This window comes from Bubalus bubalis, chromosome 14, assembly GCF_019923935.1.
Source record: "Bubalus bubalis isolate 160015118507 breed Murrah chromosome 14, NDDB_SH_1, whole genome shotgun sequence".
NCBI lineage: Eukaryota > Metazoa > Chordata > Mammalia > Artiodactyla > Bovidae > Bubalus > Bubalus bubalis.
In genome coordinates this window covers 59,856,719-59,871,472 of record NC_059170.1, presented here as the reverse complement: position 1 = coordinate 59,871,472, position 14,754 = coordinate 59,856,719, and the positions used below count along the sequence as shown (strand labels likewise).

Genomic DNA, 14,754 nt, shown 5'->3' with positions numbered 1-14,754 from the left:
ATTTTTTTTATTAGGGATAATTAGTTTTTTAAATAGAAGCTAGAAGTATCATTGTTATTCTAAGTGAGTATTGAGTAATATATAATTGTTTTGAAAAGACTACATGACCTTTACAGTGTTATACTGTCATCTCACTTGATAGAAGACCCTGATTAAAATAAACCAAAACAGTAATGCATTTTCTATTTGGCTTTCCTAATTGGTGTTTGATTTCTGCATTTTAACTTAAATTTCACATTTAAGTTAAATGTGTAACAGCTTCAATTCATATGTTAGATAATGTTGCCCTAAAATCCAACAGCTATTTTCCCTCCAAGAGGTATTTTTATCCTAGCCACGTCCTTTCAGGTCATTGCTTACTGCCATCTTCTCTGTCTTCTCTACTCTTGTAACCTCACACAATTATGTCTCCTTATTCAGAGTAATCTCCCTCTCCATCTTCTACTCAAAACCGAACGTCAACTTTTGTTACATCCCAAAACACATTAATGCTCAAAATTCTCCAAGCCAGGCTTCAACAACACGTGAACTGTGAAATTCCAGATGTTCAAGCTGCGTTTAGAAAAGGCAGAGAAACCAGAGATCAAATTGCCAACATCTGCTGGATCATCGAAAAAACAAGAGAGTTCCAGAAAAACATCTATTTCTGCTTTATTGACTATGCCAAAGCCTTTCACTGTGTGGATCACAACAAACTCTGGAAAATTCTGAAAGAGATGGATACCAGACCACCTGATCTGCCTCTTGAGAAATCTGTATGCAGGTGAGGAAGCAACAGTTAGAACTGGACATGGAACAACAGACTGGTTCCAAATAGGGCAAGGAGTACGTCAAGGCTGTATATTGTCACCCTGCTTATTTAACTTATATGCAAAGTACATCATGAGAAACACTGGGCTGGAGGAAGCACAAGCTGGAATCAAGATTGCTGGGAGAAATATCAATAACCTCAGATATGCATATGACACCACCCTCATGGCAGAAAGTGAAGAACTAAAGAGCCTCTTGATGAAAGTGAAAGAGGAGAGTGAAAAAGTTGGCTTAAAACTCAACATTCAGAAAACGAAGATCATGGCATCTGGTCCCATCACTTCATGACAAATAGATGGGGAAACAGTGGAAACAATGACAGACTTTATTTTGGGGGGCTCCAAAATCACTGTAAATGGTGACTACAGCCTTTGAAATTAAAAAGACGCTTATTCCTTGGCAGGAAAATTATGACCAACCTCTGTTCAGTTCAGTTCAGTCGCTCAGTCGTATCCGACTCTTTGCGACCCCATGAATCACAGCACACCAGGCCTCCCTGTCCATCACCAACTCCAGGAGTTCACTCAGACTCACGTCCATTGAGTCAGTGATGCCATCCAGCCATCTCATCCTCTGTCATCCCCTTCTCCTCCTGCCCCCAATCCCTCCCAGCATCAGAGTGTTTTCCAATGAGTCAGCTCTTCGCATGAGGCGGCCAAAGTACTGGAGTTTCAGCTTTAACATCATTTCTTCCAAAGAACACCCAGGACCGATCTCCTTTAGAATGGACTAGGTTGGTCCATTCTAGTCCATTGGACTAGAATCTAGGTTGGTCATAACTTTCCTTCCAAGGAGTAAGCGTCTTTTAATTTCATGGTTGCAATCACCAACCTAGACAGCATATTCAAAAGCAGAGACGTTACTTTGCCAACAAAGGTCTGTCTAGTTAAGGCTATGGTTTTTCCAGTAGTCATGTATAGATGTGAGTGTTGGACTATAAAGAATGCTGAGCGCCGAAGAATTGATGCTTTTGAACTGTGGTGTTGGAGAAGAGTTTTGAGAGTCCCTTGGACTGCAAGGAGATCCAACCAGTCCATCCTAAAGGAAATCAGTCCTGAATGTTCATTGGAAGGTCTGATGTTGAAACTGAAACTCCAATACTTTGGCCACCTGATGCAAAGAACTGACTCATTTGAAAAGACCCTGATGCTGGAAAAGATTGAATGCAGGAGAAGGGAATGACAGAGGATGAGATGGTTGGATGGCATCACCAAACTCGATGGACATGAGTTTGGGTAAACTCTGGAGATGGTGAAGGACAGGGAGGCCTGGCGTGCTGCAATCCTGGCGCAAACAGAAACAGTCAGACACGACTGAGTGACTGAATTGAACTGAACTGAAAACACATTAAGATGTCCATTTAGAAAGGGTCAGCACAAAGAAGCAGCTAAAGCGTTGAAATTCAATTTTCTTTTTTTTTTAATTTCTTTATTATTATTATTATTATTTTACTTTACAATATTGTATTGGTTTTGCCATACATCAACACACATCAGCCACTGGTTTACACGTGTCATAAACAGAACATCCTCATCCATGGTCTCTGGAAACAGAAGAAAACAGTGTAATAATTTGTTTTCTCCTTGACCAAAGAAAATCCATAGGGGTCATGAGTTTGTTATTGTTTATTTCAGCTAACTGTGAATTCTCAGGATCTCACAGCAGGATACAGGACTTTTTACAGTCCTATACTTTTTATTTATACTATATTACCTTTTCCTTGCTCCAGATTTTATCCAGTTTTACCTTTGGTGATCTGCTGCTTTCTTTAAATTTTTAGTTGTTTCACATAAATGTAGTTTCTGCTTTTCAAGAAATGGTATAGTGATTAGAAAGTAGGTACTGATCACTGAGTTGCCAGAGTATCTAATAGAGCAGGTTATCAAGGATTCTTGTGTATTGATGAAGAATTATACTAAGATATGTTATTTAATGAGAATCTATTATGTGCCAGACAACTTGCTAAATGCTTTACATGGATGATCTCTAATCTGCTCCTTAATCCTTCACAGTAGGTATTATTATACCCATTATTCAGAGAAGGAAACTGAAATTCTAACAGCTTAGGTAACTTTTTTGATTTCCCATGGCTAAAATGACAGACTACACCACCAGGTTCCAAAATACTTTGCTTTTCCCTCCATACTCCAGGGATTTCAAAGCCAGCAATGTTGACAACTCTCCATCAGTGATATTTTTTAAATAAAAATTTTGCAATGCACTTTGTGGGCAGTGACCACATCCTTTTTGTAAGATTAATATTCTCCTTAAGTTTCAAGACACCATTCATGTTTTATGTGCTTTTTAAAACTCATATGTGGCTATGATATTTTTCTCTCTGCCTTTCAGTTTGATCCATTGACAGTTGAAAGCAAGAAAGTTGCAACCGTGGTACTAATGCTTAATTCTCCCGAAGAAGAAATTTTGGCTAAAGCATGTGAAGCCATTTATAGATTTGCTTTAAAAGGTTTGGATTTTTTCAATTTATCTTTCTATTTCATTATTTTCTTAAAATATTTACTACATAATGGGCACTTTTCTCCTTAGTCTTTAACTTACTTCTTGTCTCATGAATTCTTTCAGACAACCAGAATATCATTTAATTTATCACCTGAAAATAATGTATCTCCCTATGTTCCTACCCTAGTCTTAAAGAGTAATTTAGTCAGGGTAGAACAGTCATTTTGAAGGCTTTATTGCAGTTTTAAAAATTGTAAATGTCACAGGAGCTGAAAAAGCTCCTAAGGATCAAATCTGGAATAATTGTGTGGCTCAGTGGTAAAGAATCCACCTGCCAATGCAGGAGATGCAGGCTCAATCCCTGGGTAGGGATGATCCCCTGGAGAAGGAAATGGCAACCCCCTCTAGTATTCTTGCCTGGGAAATCCCACGGACAGCAGAGCCTGGTGGGCTACAGCTCATGGATTTGCCAAGAGTTGGACACAACTGAGCATACATGCCATCCTAGATTTACAGCCCGAAGAAGACAAATATTATACAGATTAAAAAATGATTGAATGAGTAAATAAACAGGAGAGAAAAGACAAATCTCCAATGCAGAAGAATCCCAGTTTATGCAGATACTCTGCCCTCGAGGAGGCGGGACACAACTTCCCGCTCCTTAGGGACTGTGCATGGACATCTTTCCAGAGAGCACACAATGGACACCTGGGGGAAAGTGTGTAGCGGAGAAACCTGACAGACCCTGCCTCTGCCGGGCGATCAGAATCAGCATCAACAGAGATAACATGTGCCCTTGACATAATGACAAGAGTACTTCACTTCTGTTATTTGCCCCCAACCTAGAGACTCAGTCTAAATATGATGTTTTAAACCAAACTCCAATTCAGGGACATTCTCCAATTATCAAAAACAAGGAAAGTCTCAGGACTTCCTGGTGGTCCAGTTGCTAAGACTCTGTGCTCCCAATGCAGGGTACCCGGGTTTGATCCCTGGTCAGGAGAAGGCAATGGCACTCCACTCCAGTACTCTTGCCTGGAAAATCCCATGGACGGAGGAGCCTGGTGGGCTGCAGTCCATGGGGTTGCTGGGAGTTGGACACGACTGAGCGACTTCACTTTCACTTTCATGCATTGGAGAAGGAAATGGCAACCCACTTCAGCGTTCTTGCCTGGAGAATCCCAGGGACTGGGGAGCCTGGTGGGCTGCCGTCCATGGGGTCGCACAGAGTCGGACACGACTAAAGCGACTTAGCAGCAGCAGCAGCAGCAGGGAGCTAGATCCCACATGCCACAACTAAGAGTTTGAATGCTGCATTTAAAAGATCCTGTATGCCGCAACTAGGACCTGGCACATCCAAATAAACAAGTAAATTTTTAAATTAAAGTCAGTAGAGCAACATCTTTAAAGTACTAAAAAAAATTAAAACTTTGAACCTAGATTTCTACACCCTGAAAAAATATCTTTCAAAATCATAAGTGAAATAAAGTCTTTTTCAAACATTCAAAAACTGAAATAGCTCTTTGCAAGGAGACCACACTACTAACTATATTAAGTAGGTCCTTCAGGCAGGAGGAAAATGATACCAGATGGAAATATGGAAGAAGAATGAAGATAGAACACTAGAAATGGTAACATATAATGTTTTTTATTTGAATCACTAAAAAACCAAATTAGTTATTTTAAACAAAAATAATAATCATATATTGTGCAGTCTGAAACATGTGTAAAAGTAAGATATAGGACAACAGAACCAAGGTAGAAAGGTAAAAAAGTGGAAGTATACTATATAAGTGTACTGCATGTGAAGTAATATATACTACCACTTGAAAGAAGACTGTGCTAGGATATATACTACAGTCCCAAAACAACAATATCAAATAAACCAACAAAGGAATAAAATGGAATCATAAAAATTTCAATTCATACGAAGAAGGCAGAAATGAAGAAAAGAAAAACAATGATGAAACATATACGAGTTAAACCTAAACATATCAATAATCAAATTAAATGTAAGTGGTCTGTATACGTTAACAGGGACAGGGTGTTTTATTGGATATAAGCAAGACTAAACTACATTCTGCCTTCAAAAAATGCAGTTAGAATATAATGAAACAAATAATTTGAAAGTAAAGGAGGAAAAATGATACCCTATGCTAGCACTAATCAACAGAAAGCTGAAGTAGCTGTTACTATCACAAAAATGGGATGGTATCACAGATAAAGACGATACCAGAGATATCTCTTTATCAGAGATAAAGATGACCATTTTGTAATAATAATAAAGGGACCAATTAATCAACATGCTATGAAAAATCCTAAACAGTTATACTAAGTACTTAATATCAGATTTTCAAATTATATGAAGCTAGATGCAAAGAGAAATAGACATCCACAATTATAGCTGAGGATTTTGATACTCTTCCCTCAATAAATGAAAGAACCAGTAGATAGTAAATCTATATGGATATAAGAGATTTGAACAGCAATACAAATGAATTTAACCTAGTTTATATTTTTAGAACACTCTAAGAACATCAGAACTCTCTTCAAGTGCATACAGAACATTTATCAAAATAGATTATATTCTGGGCCATCAAACAAGCCTTAATAAATTTAAAATTCCAATCATACAAAATATATGCTATTTCATATTAGAATTAAAAATCAATAACACAAAGAACTCTGAACAATCACCCAATAGCTAGAAAATAATAACATACTTCTAAATAACCTAAGAATGAAAGTGGAAATCAAAAGGGAAATCCAAATTGAAAATGAAAACACAGCATATAAAAAGTTGTAGGATGCTACTAAAAGAGTACTTAGAAATTTATTGTACCAAATGACTGTTAGAAAACAAGAAGGTCTCTCAAATCTATGACCTCAGCTTCCACTTTAATATGTAAAGTTTAAAAAAAAAAAAAAGAAAATAGAAAAACAAGAGCTAATGAAACCCAAGCATTAGTGTTAAGAGTATAATATACATGTGAGCAGAAATCAGTGAAATAGCAATAGAAAACAGAAAAACAATGGACAGAAGCAATAAAATGAAAAATTGGTTTTTTGATATGAATAAGAGTAATAAAAATGTCTAGTCAGATTGATAAATAAAAAGATATAAGATAAATTATTGATATGAGGAATGAGAGAGGAGACATCACTACAGCTCCTACATATATTATAAGGATAATTAAATATTATGAACAATATAAAGCCAGTAAATTCTACAACTCAGATGGATTGGACAAATTCATTTTAAGACATAAACTCTCAAAGCTCACTAAAGAAAGATAGCCTGAACAGCCCCTTATCTATTATAGAAATGGAAATTTGTAGTTAAATATCTCAAAAAGAAAACTTAGGTCCAGATGTTTTCACTGCTGAACTCTACCAAACACAGAAGAAATAATACCAATTATATAAAAATTCTGTTAGAAAATTGTAAAAGATGGGATATTTCTCCATTGATTCTATGAAGCCACCATTTATTTAAGTATCCTAAAGTTTATCCTTAAATTAAAATTTATTTGGGACTTCCCTGGTGGTCCATTGGTTAAGACTCCATGCTTCTGATGTAGGATGCCCAGGTTTGATCCCTGGTGAGAGAGAAGATCCCACATGCTGTGTGGTACAGTGCGGGGGTGGGGGGGAGATATTTTTTTACAAAATATTTTCATCTAAATTAACTTTTAGAACCTCAATAAAATGCAAAATTATGGAAAATTTGAGAAGGATTTTTGTAGTAATCAACAATGTATATTTCAACATATTCTTTTCAAGTGACAAATTTAAATATTTAGACAAAAGGCAAGTCCATAGACTATAGGAAGATACAGTCTGTGTTTTGAGAAAGGTGTTATCAGAATAAACCTGTAACTTCAGGTACAAAATATCTTCATTTTCTGAGAAAACTGAGGCAAAGAAATATTCTCCTCTTAAATTAATTTTGAAAGTGAAATATATGTCTTCATAGCTGGAGAAATTGCAAAGTTGAAATTAATCAGGACCTAAACATTATTCCAGACTTTGCAGAATGATATCCCACTTACGGGGTATGGATAATCTGCTTCTACAATTGGGCTCGATGTTGGCCTTAGTGACCTTCTGGTTCTGGGGCTTCTTGCCGTAGCCATGATGGCTGCAGGTGAACCTGTTGGGTGAAAAATGAACACCCTAAACTCCACCACACACACTTGAACTTGAGGTGGAGAGTCTCTGTGTTAATTTTCATAATTAATTATGCCAGTATTACTGAGTGCCCATTAGATGCCTGGCACTGTGCTAGCCACTGCAGTTATGAAAGAATAGAACAAAAAGGGTATCTATCTTCATGGAAAGTCAAGTTACAGGAGAGGAAGCAAACAATCACGGAGATCATTAAGGGGTATGAAGGAAATAAAGCAGGAAAAAGAGCAATCAGAAAGACTGGTATGTAGTGATGACAGTAGGTAGGGTGGTCGGAGGAGACCCCTCAGGAGGTTAAGTATGAGCTAAGAACCAAAGGAGGAAGCTAGTTGTGTAAACATCCAGGGAAAGGAGAGCAGCAAGCATCCAGGATACTTTTGCTCTAAAGTTTATTCCAGAGAAATATGTGTAGAAGCAGAGGAATGTGAAAAGCAAATGGCAAATAAACTGGAATGACACAAGGAAGAATTTTGATGAGATTGCTATCCATTTCTGATTTTATTTTGCCTGTGATGGTAGGTGAGGAAAATAAAGCCACCCTCCTTGAACTTGGAGCTGTGGAACCTTTAACTAAGCTACTCACCCATGAAGACAAAATTGTGAGAAGAAATGCTACTATGATATTTGGAATCCTGGCTTCTAATAGTAAGTATCTGCTTTTAAAATCATAATCAAGTAATCTCACTTGACACATTATCCTTGTTTAAATTTAACCTTAAGGGATTCATTTTAATTTTATTTATTTTATAAATCCATCTCTGGGGGTTCGGTAGACTAATTCTGCCATATTGAATGTGGCATATTACATTATTTATAAACAACAAAAAAGGGGAAATATTTAAATTTCTCCTGTTTTATTCTGTGTACACACCACAGAGTTTATACACCAAAGGTGCTTCATAATGCCTCCTGTGCAACTCATTTTAAACACAGAAGGGTTCTTTGAAGGATTGGGTTCTTTGCCCAAAGTCATGCAGATGGCTAGTAGCAGAACTGAGATGAGAGCTAAAATTACAGCTTTACTTTCTGACCAATAGTTCAGTAGACTTTCTATTTACTAAATCTCTTATGATCTTTAACATTAGTGTCCATGCTAAGTCAGGTTCTCCTTCTAAATGATTTGGGGGAGAAAGAGTTATAAATTCTTGTTTATACTTACATTTTCTAATGAAATATCTAGGTCTCTGTGACTTTTTTTTCCCTCTTTTTTATGTTCTTAGTTTCTATTGATTTTATTTAGTATTCTTATCTTTCCATTATATGAGGAGTTTATCATCTGTGAAACCCTACAATTTGTTTGCAGATTTTTCTGAGCAGGTTTTTACATTGAATTTCATGAGTTTCTAAAGGAGTCTGTGGCCCCCAAATGTTACGAATACTCTTACATTTGGATGCTAAATGAGATGGCTCTTTTTTTACAGAACTAAATATCCATTTATTCATTTATAAACCATAATGAAACCAGTCAGGTATTTCCCCTCACCAGCAGATCTTGCTTTGGAAAAACAAATACACAAATTTCAGCAACCTCAGAAATTTCATTAAACCTGCAGAGAAGCATAATTCATTTTGGAGTTCAATTTTATGTTTAAGGAATCAGTACCTATCATAAAGACAATTAACTGTAATCTCTTTGCCATGCAAAATTATCCCCATTTATTGTGGACCAACTGCAAGGCCAACTCCTGATAAGGTACTCGGCTAGTTCACATCCTTGAGGACGGCCCCTTCCTCTTTTGCACAGCGTAGTCTCAGAACTTGAGGCCAAAGTGAGTAAAAAGCAAGCCAATGTCAAATGGGTTCTCCTGAGGCCAGTAGTACTAAACTCAAGCCAGAAGGCGACCTCATGACCTCTCCAGAAGCGGCCCATCCGTGAGCGACAAAATGTAACCTCTAAGTACAAAGTTCCAATTATCAAAAACAAACAGGAGTGGATCATTTGCTACAGTTGGCACTTCCTCTCGGAGCAGAGAACCGAGATGGCTCTTTTAGAACTGTCAAACCACAATCTGTAAGCTGGCTGACTAGGCTGTAACCAGTGCTAGGACCAATGCAGTCTGCAACTGCAAAGCTTAATCATGGAAAGAGCTTGGCTGTCTTCAAGGTCTCCACTGAGTGCTTGAGTCTCAAGTATACTGAATTCTATGATTTTATGAAGTAGGTGAAAAAAATCAAACAATTATTGGGGTTAACGCTCAGACGATAAAAAATCTGCTTGCAATGCAGGAAACCCAGGTTCGATTCCAGGGTCGGGAAGATGCCCTGGAGAAGGGAATGGCAATCCACTCCAATATTCTTGCCTAGAGAATTCCATGGACAGAGGAGCCTGGCAGGGTACAATCCATGGGGTTGCAAAGAGTCAGACACGACTGAGCAATGAACACTTTCACTTTAGCTGATTTTCTATTTGAACTATCTGGTGATATGGATAAGACACACCATATCCTCAAGTGCTTGTGAACCTCCTTTTTTGCTGAGAGCCAACTCTATTATATATTATATATATATAATATATAACTGTTGCTTCACTTTTCATATGTGTCTAAGGAGACTTGGAATAAAAAAAAAAAAAGCAACTGGTCATTTGACCTAAAATGAAGTCATGCTTCCAGACTAATATATAAATAAATATACCTCTGAAGCTGCATGATTAAATCATCATCTTTGGACAGTCTTTAAATAACTGATTATTCTTCAGAAATTTGTATCTTCATACGCTTTTCCACATGCTTATAGTGGATGAACCAACAGAATGTTCCAACATTCCAAGTGCTAAAGGCTTGCTATAAAAACCATCTTCCCCTTTTGCAGTTTCAAATAAATTCTTTTTTTTGGCTACAGTGATTGAGCTATGAGCCTGTGCCATGCCTGGGCCATCCAAGATAGGCACGCAAATTACTTTGTTAAACCTTTTTATCAAACAGGAGTTTCTATGTTCTTTTACCTTCCAGCTAGTATTTATTTTTTTAAGTTTCTTTTTTTTTTTAATGTGGACCATTTTAAAAGTCTATATTGAATTTGCTACAGTGTTGCTTCTGTTTTACGTTTTGGTTTTTTGGCCACAGGCATGTGGGACCTTAGCTGCCCAACCAGGAAGCAAACCCAAACCCCACTGCACTGGAAGGCGAAGTCTTAGCCCTGTATTTAGTTTAATGTAACCGAGACTCATTTAATTAAGTCAGCTAAAGAGGGAGCTTTCATCAGGATCCTTGTGAGAAGTAGCCTTATAAGCCCAGACTCTACATTACTTAAGGCAATCAGAAGAGCTCGCTGTCTTAGGAAAAAGGTTGATATAAAAGAGTATGTATGATCAAGAGTAAATTAGATGGTGAACATTATGCAACCAAGAAATTGTGACTAAGAATTAATCCAAGAGCATGAATGTCTTTCCTCTACTTCCCCAAAACTCAGTTATTCTTTTGTACGGAAAGCCTATTCACATACATAAGTTCACTAGCCTTCTTTGAGTCATTTTGAGCAGAACAGAGAGAAGTTTTGACTGGTTGAGAGACAGCCATATCCCTGAATTCCACAGGAAAAGGTGTCTAAGAAAAGGCATATATATCCAGTGGTTAATTCCCTAGACCATATGTTTCAGCTGCTGCAAAGTGAACTTTTCTAAACTTCTGGTAATGCTAATTTTGACTGACAGAAAAGATAATCAACCAAGAAGAGAAATTGCAAAACTGAAGTAACAGCTGTGTCTATTTCTAAGAAAAAGGGCGTTAAGGAGAGCAAGAAAGAGAGGCATAATTGTCTAGTTTTAATTAGTCTCCTACAAATAGGACAAAAGTGAACTTTAAAAAGTCAATATATCTAAACACTTTTGGCATTTGTGATAATCAAACGGAATGAATACAAGATGTACTTATGAAAAAAGGCTGAGGTTAATTCTTATTGGCATTCTGTACTAGTTTTATTAAAAATCTAAATTTTAAAATATTTTTAGTATCTTCCCAAACAAAAAAAGAATTACTGTTACATAATAAGCAAGTGTAGGGCACAGTAACTCAACTTTACTGCTGGTTTTCTAGGCACTTTTGAACATTTATGGTTATCTTTCCTAGTGTTTTGGAAAGCAGGACAACTGAGCAATCAAGGAACATGGGCTAGAGTCTGTCTGGAGTCAGGCAGACCTGGCCTGCCTTTTACTTGCTGTGTGATTTTGAGCTTCAGTTTTCTTATCGGTAAAATTAGGTAATATTAGAACCTATCTCATAAAGAACTATTCCACAGACATTGCCATTATTATTACTGTTAAACATTAATATTCTGTTTCTTCTTTTGCAGATGATGTTAAAAAACTGTTAAGGGAGTTAGATGTCGTGAATTCTGTGATTGCTCGGCTGGCTCCAGAAGGTAACTGTGCAACCTACATCTATGTAAAAAATGGGGAATGGTTTCTTATCCACTTCTGATTAAAGTGTCTATTGAAAATAGTTTATGAAACACCAATTGTGAATTATCATTAAAATCTTTCAAACTAAGATGGGCTCCAACCAAAATAAGATTTGTGGAGCTTTGGTTTTCAAAGCATGCTCTAAAATAATGGTTGAATAAGCCTTTACACACTTGTGTTATTTGTTTTTGATACACAGAAGAAGTCGTTATCCACGAATTTGCTAGTCTTTGCCTAGCAAACATGTCTGTAGAGTATACCAGCAAAGTGCAAATATTTGAACAAGGTGGATTAGAGCCTCTCATCAGACTGCTAAGCAGCCCAGACCCGGATGTGAAGAAAAATTCTATCGAGTGCATTTACAACTTGGTCCAGGTGAGATCAACTTCTAAAAACGTGTTTTGACAAAAGCTGGTTATAGAATTTATTTTCCCATTAAAAAAGGAAAAAGCTTATTAAAATGCTCCAGTTTTGATTCATCAGTTCATCTCAGTACTATTTAGTAGTTATCATTCAGAGAATAAAATAAAATGAAGTTTAGTGTTGATACTTTCAGTTTCCACAAAATAATTGTCCTCCATGAAAGGGCATTTTAGAATCATAACCTAATTTTAAAAGAATAGAATGGCTTGCAGACTAAGGTGGGTTTATGCTAGGTAAGATGTGTTTCTTCCAAAACAGGAAATCTAATATTAGTGTTGAACTAGTTTTGACCTGGGTTTACCTATTGATCTAATCCTGGTGGTCCAATGGGCTGTACCCTATTGTACCCTATGCAGTTTACTAAGATTTTGGATTAGTCTCAATTTGTTGGTGAAAACCTAGTGAGTTGAGTTTTGCTGAACAACATTCATCGCTCACATCTGCAAGATGCTACTTTCCTTTGTAACGTGCTGGTTTCCTTTACCCCCACCCCCCACCCCATCGCCTGCACCTGTCCTGTCCTCTGGGCCCTGCCCCACAACCTCTCAATCACCAACCCAGCAGGCACACCCTCACATCGCCAGCAGGTAAGCTCCCAGCCGCTTTGGACAGCCTTCTCTGCTTCTCTTCCTGCTCAGGTTTCTGAACAATTTCCACACACATTTGATAACCCTTAGTTCAACTGCAAGTATAAAGACACCATTTTAAATAGCCATCAATGGAATGTGAAAGAAGAGGTATCGAAGCAAAGGTGAGGGAGGGTTCATTGAGAGACAGATATCTGAGAAAATATATATTAACAGCAAAAGATGACAAAGGGACTCATCACAAAAGGCACCCAAAAGCGTGAATTCCTGGCCCCTGCGTGTCCTTGCCATGTGGCTGGATCCCCCCTGGTGTTACCTCTAGCTTTACTGAAGAGCAAGTGCATCAGTGTCCCTTCTCTGGTGACTGTTCTTCGTCCTATGGGCCTAAATAATCCTGCAGATGTGTTTGTGTGTTTTATCCTAAATCTCCTTACTAAGACTTAGCTCCCCTTTTCTTAGTAACAGAAGTACTAGTTAATAACAGTGTATTCATTTCCTAGGGCTGCTGTAACGAAGTACCACAGACTGGCTTAAAACACCAGGAATCTATTCCCTCCCAGTTCTAGAGGCTGAATTTCTGACTTTAATGTGTCAGCAGGGCTGTGCTGTCCCAGACTCTGGGTGGAATCCTTCCTTTTCTCTCCCTAGCTTCTGACAGCAGCTCTGAATCCTTGACGGTCCCTGGTTTGCAGCCTCATCATTGCTATATTTCCCTCTGTTGGCTCTCTCTCCTCCTCTTACAAAGACACTGGTCTTATAAGGACACCAATAAATACCCACTACTCCACTATGACCTTATCCTAACTAATTATATCTGCAACAATCTTATCTCCAAATAAGGTCACATTTTGAGGTTCTGGGGGCTAGGACTTCAACATGTTTGGAGGCGATACTATTCAACCCATAATAAGCAACAACCTACAATTTTTATGTCCAAAGAAAGCTTAATATTAGGGGCCAGTTGCGGGATGGATAGAGGAAAGCAAAGCTGGAAAAGGAGATAGCAGAGGACAGAGGAGCCTGGCGTGCTGCAGTCCATGGGGTTGCAAAGAGTTGGACACAGCTTGGCAACTGAACAACGGCAAACAAAGAAACAAGTAGCTTCTGAGAAGTCCTGGATCATGTGTATTTCCTGTTACTGACAATGTCTGTAGGGCTAATGTGAATATTTTGGTATTGTCAGTTGAGGGTTTGCTTATATTTGTGAGTTATTTTGGAAATGAATCTGGAGTAAAAGATGGGAACATAACTTATGTTCTTTGTTAGAAAATAGAGTGTCTCTATTCTTGAGACTATATTTTGCTTTAAAAATCACTTATTTAAACATTTGTCTTTCCTGGCAGGATTTTCGGTGCCGAGCAACACTTCAAGAACTAAATGCCATCCCTCCTATATTAGACCTCTTGAAGTCAGAATATCCAATTATTCAGTTGTTGGCTCTCAAAACCTTAGGTGTTATTACAAACGATAAGGCGTCCCGGGCCATGCTAAGAGAAAATCAAGGAGTGGATCAGCTTATTAAGATCCTAGAAACTAAGGTACCTGTAACCTTTATTCAATGCTCTATGAGAAGATGTATCTCTTCTAGAAGTGTTGTTATAAATGCATATTATGGAATATTTTTTAAATTGAAATGTTATTATATTTAAGCATGATACTAAGTATAATGGACTAATCTGCTTATTGCTACATAGTTTACCAGCATGATTAAATCAGACTAATGCTAGTGGCCATTCTAAAATAATTGTTTTTAATCTTCTGATTTAGAAGATTTAAGATTTTTAAATTTTTGTTTATGGTCTTATCTTCAAACACCTGCAATTGGTCTTCTCCCCTTTGTCTGCTCTAGTTTTCTCTAGGGTAAGGCAAGAAGAGTCATTTTCCACA

The 14,754-nt window shown here is 37.5% G+C and overlaps 1 protein-coding gene across 7 annotated transcripts in view; it reads left to right on the top strand.

Annotated features, from left to right (window-relative positions):
* Nucleotides 1-14,754, top strand: part of ARMC3 (armadillo repeat containing 3) — an 89,602-nt gene that overhangs the window by 15,099 nt on the left and 59,749 nt on the right. For all 7 annotated transcript variants that reach the window (XM_044928149.2, XM_044928147.2, XM_044928148.2 and 4 more), the window contains 5 exons: nucleotides 3,160-3,277; nucleotides 7,978-8,103; nucleotides 11,749-11,817; nucleotides 12,057-12,232; nucleotides 14,211-14,405. In XM_044928149.2, coding sequence (XP_044784084.2) covers nucleotides 3,160-3,277; nucleotides 7,978-8,103; nucleotides 11,749-11,817; nucleotides 12,057-12,232; nucleotides 14,211-14,405 — 684 coding nt within the window. The remainder of the gene's footprint in view (nucleotides 1-3,159; nucleotides 3,278-7,977; nucleotides 8,104-11,748; nucleotides 11,818-12,056; nucleotides 12,233-14,210; nucleotides 14,406-14,754) is intronic.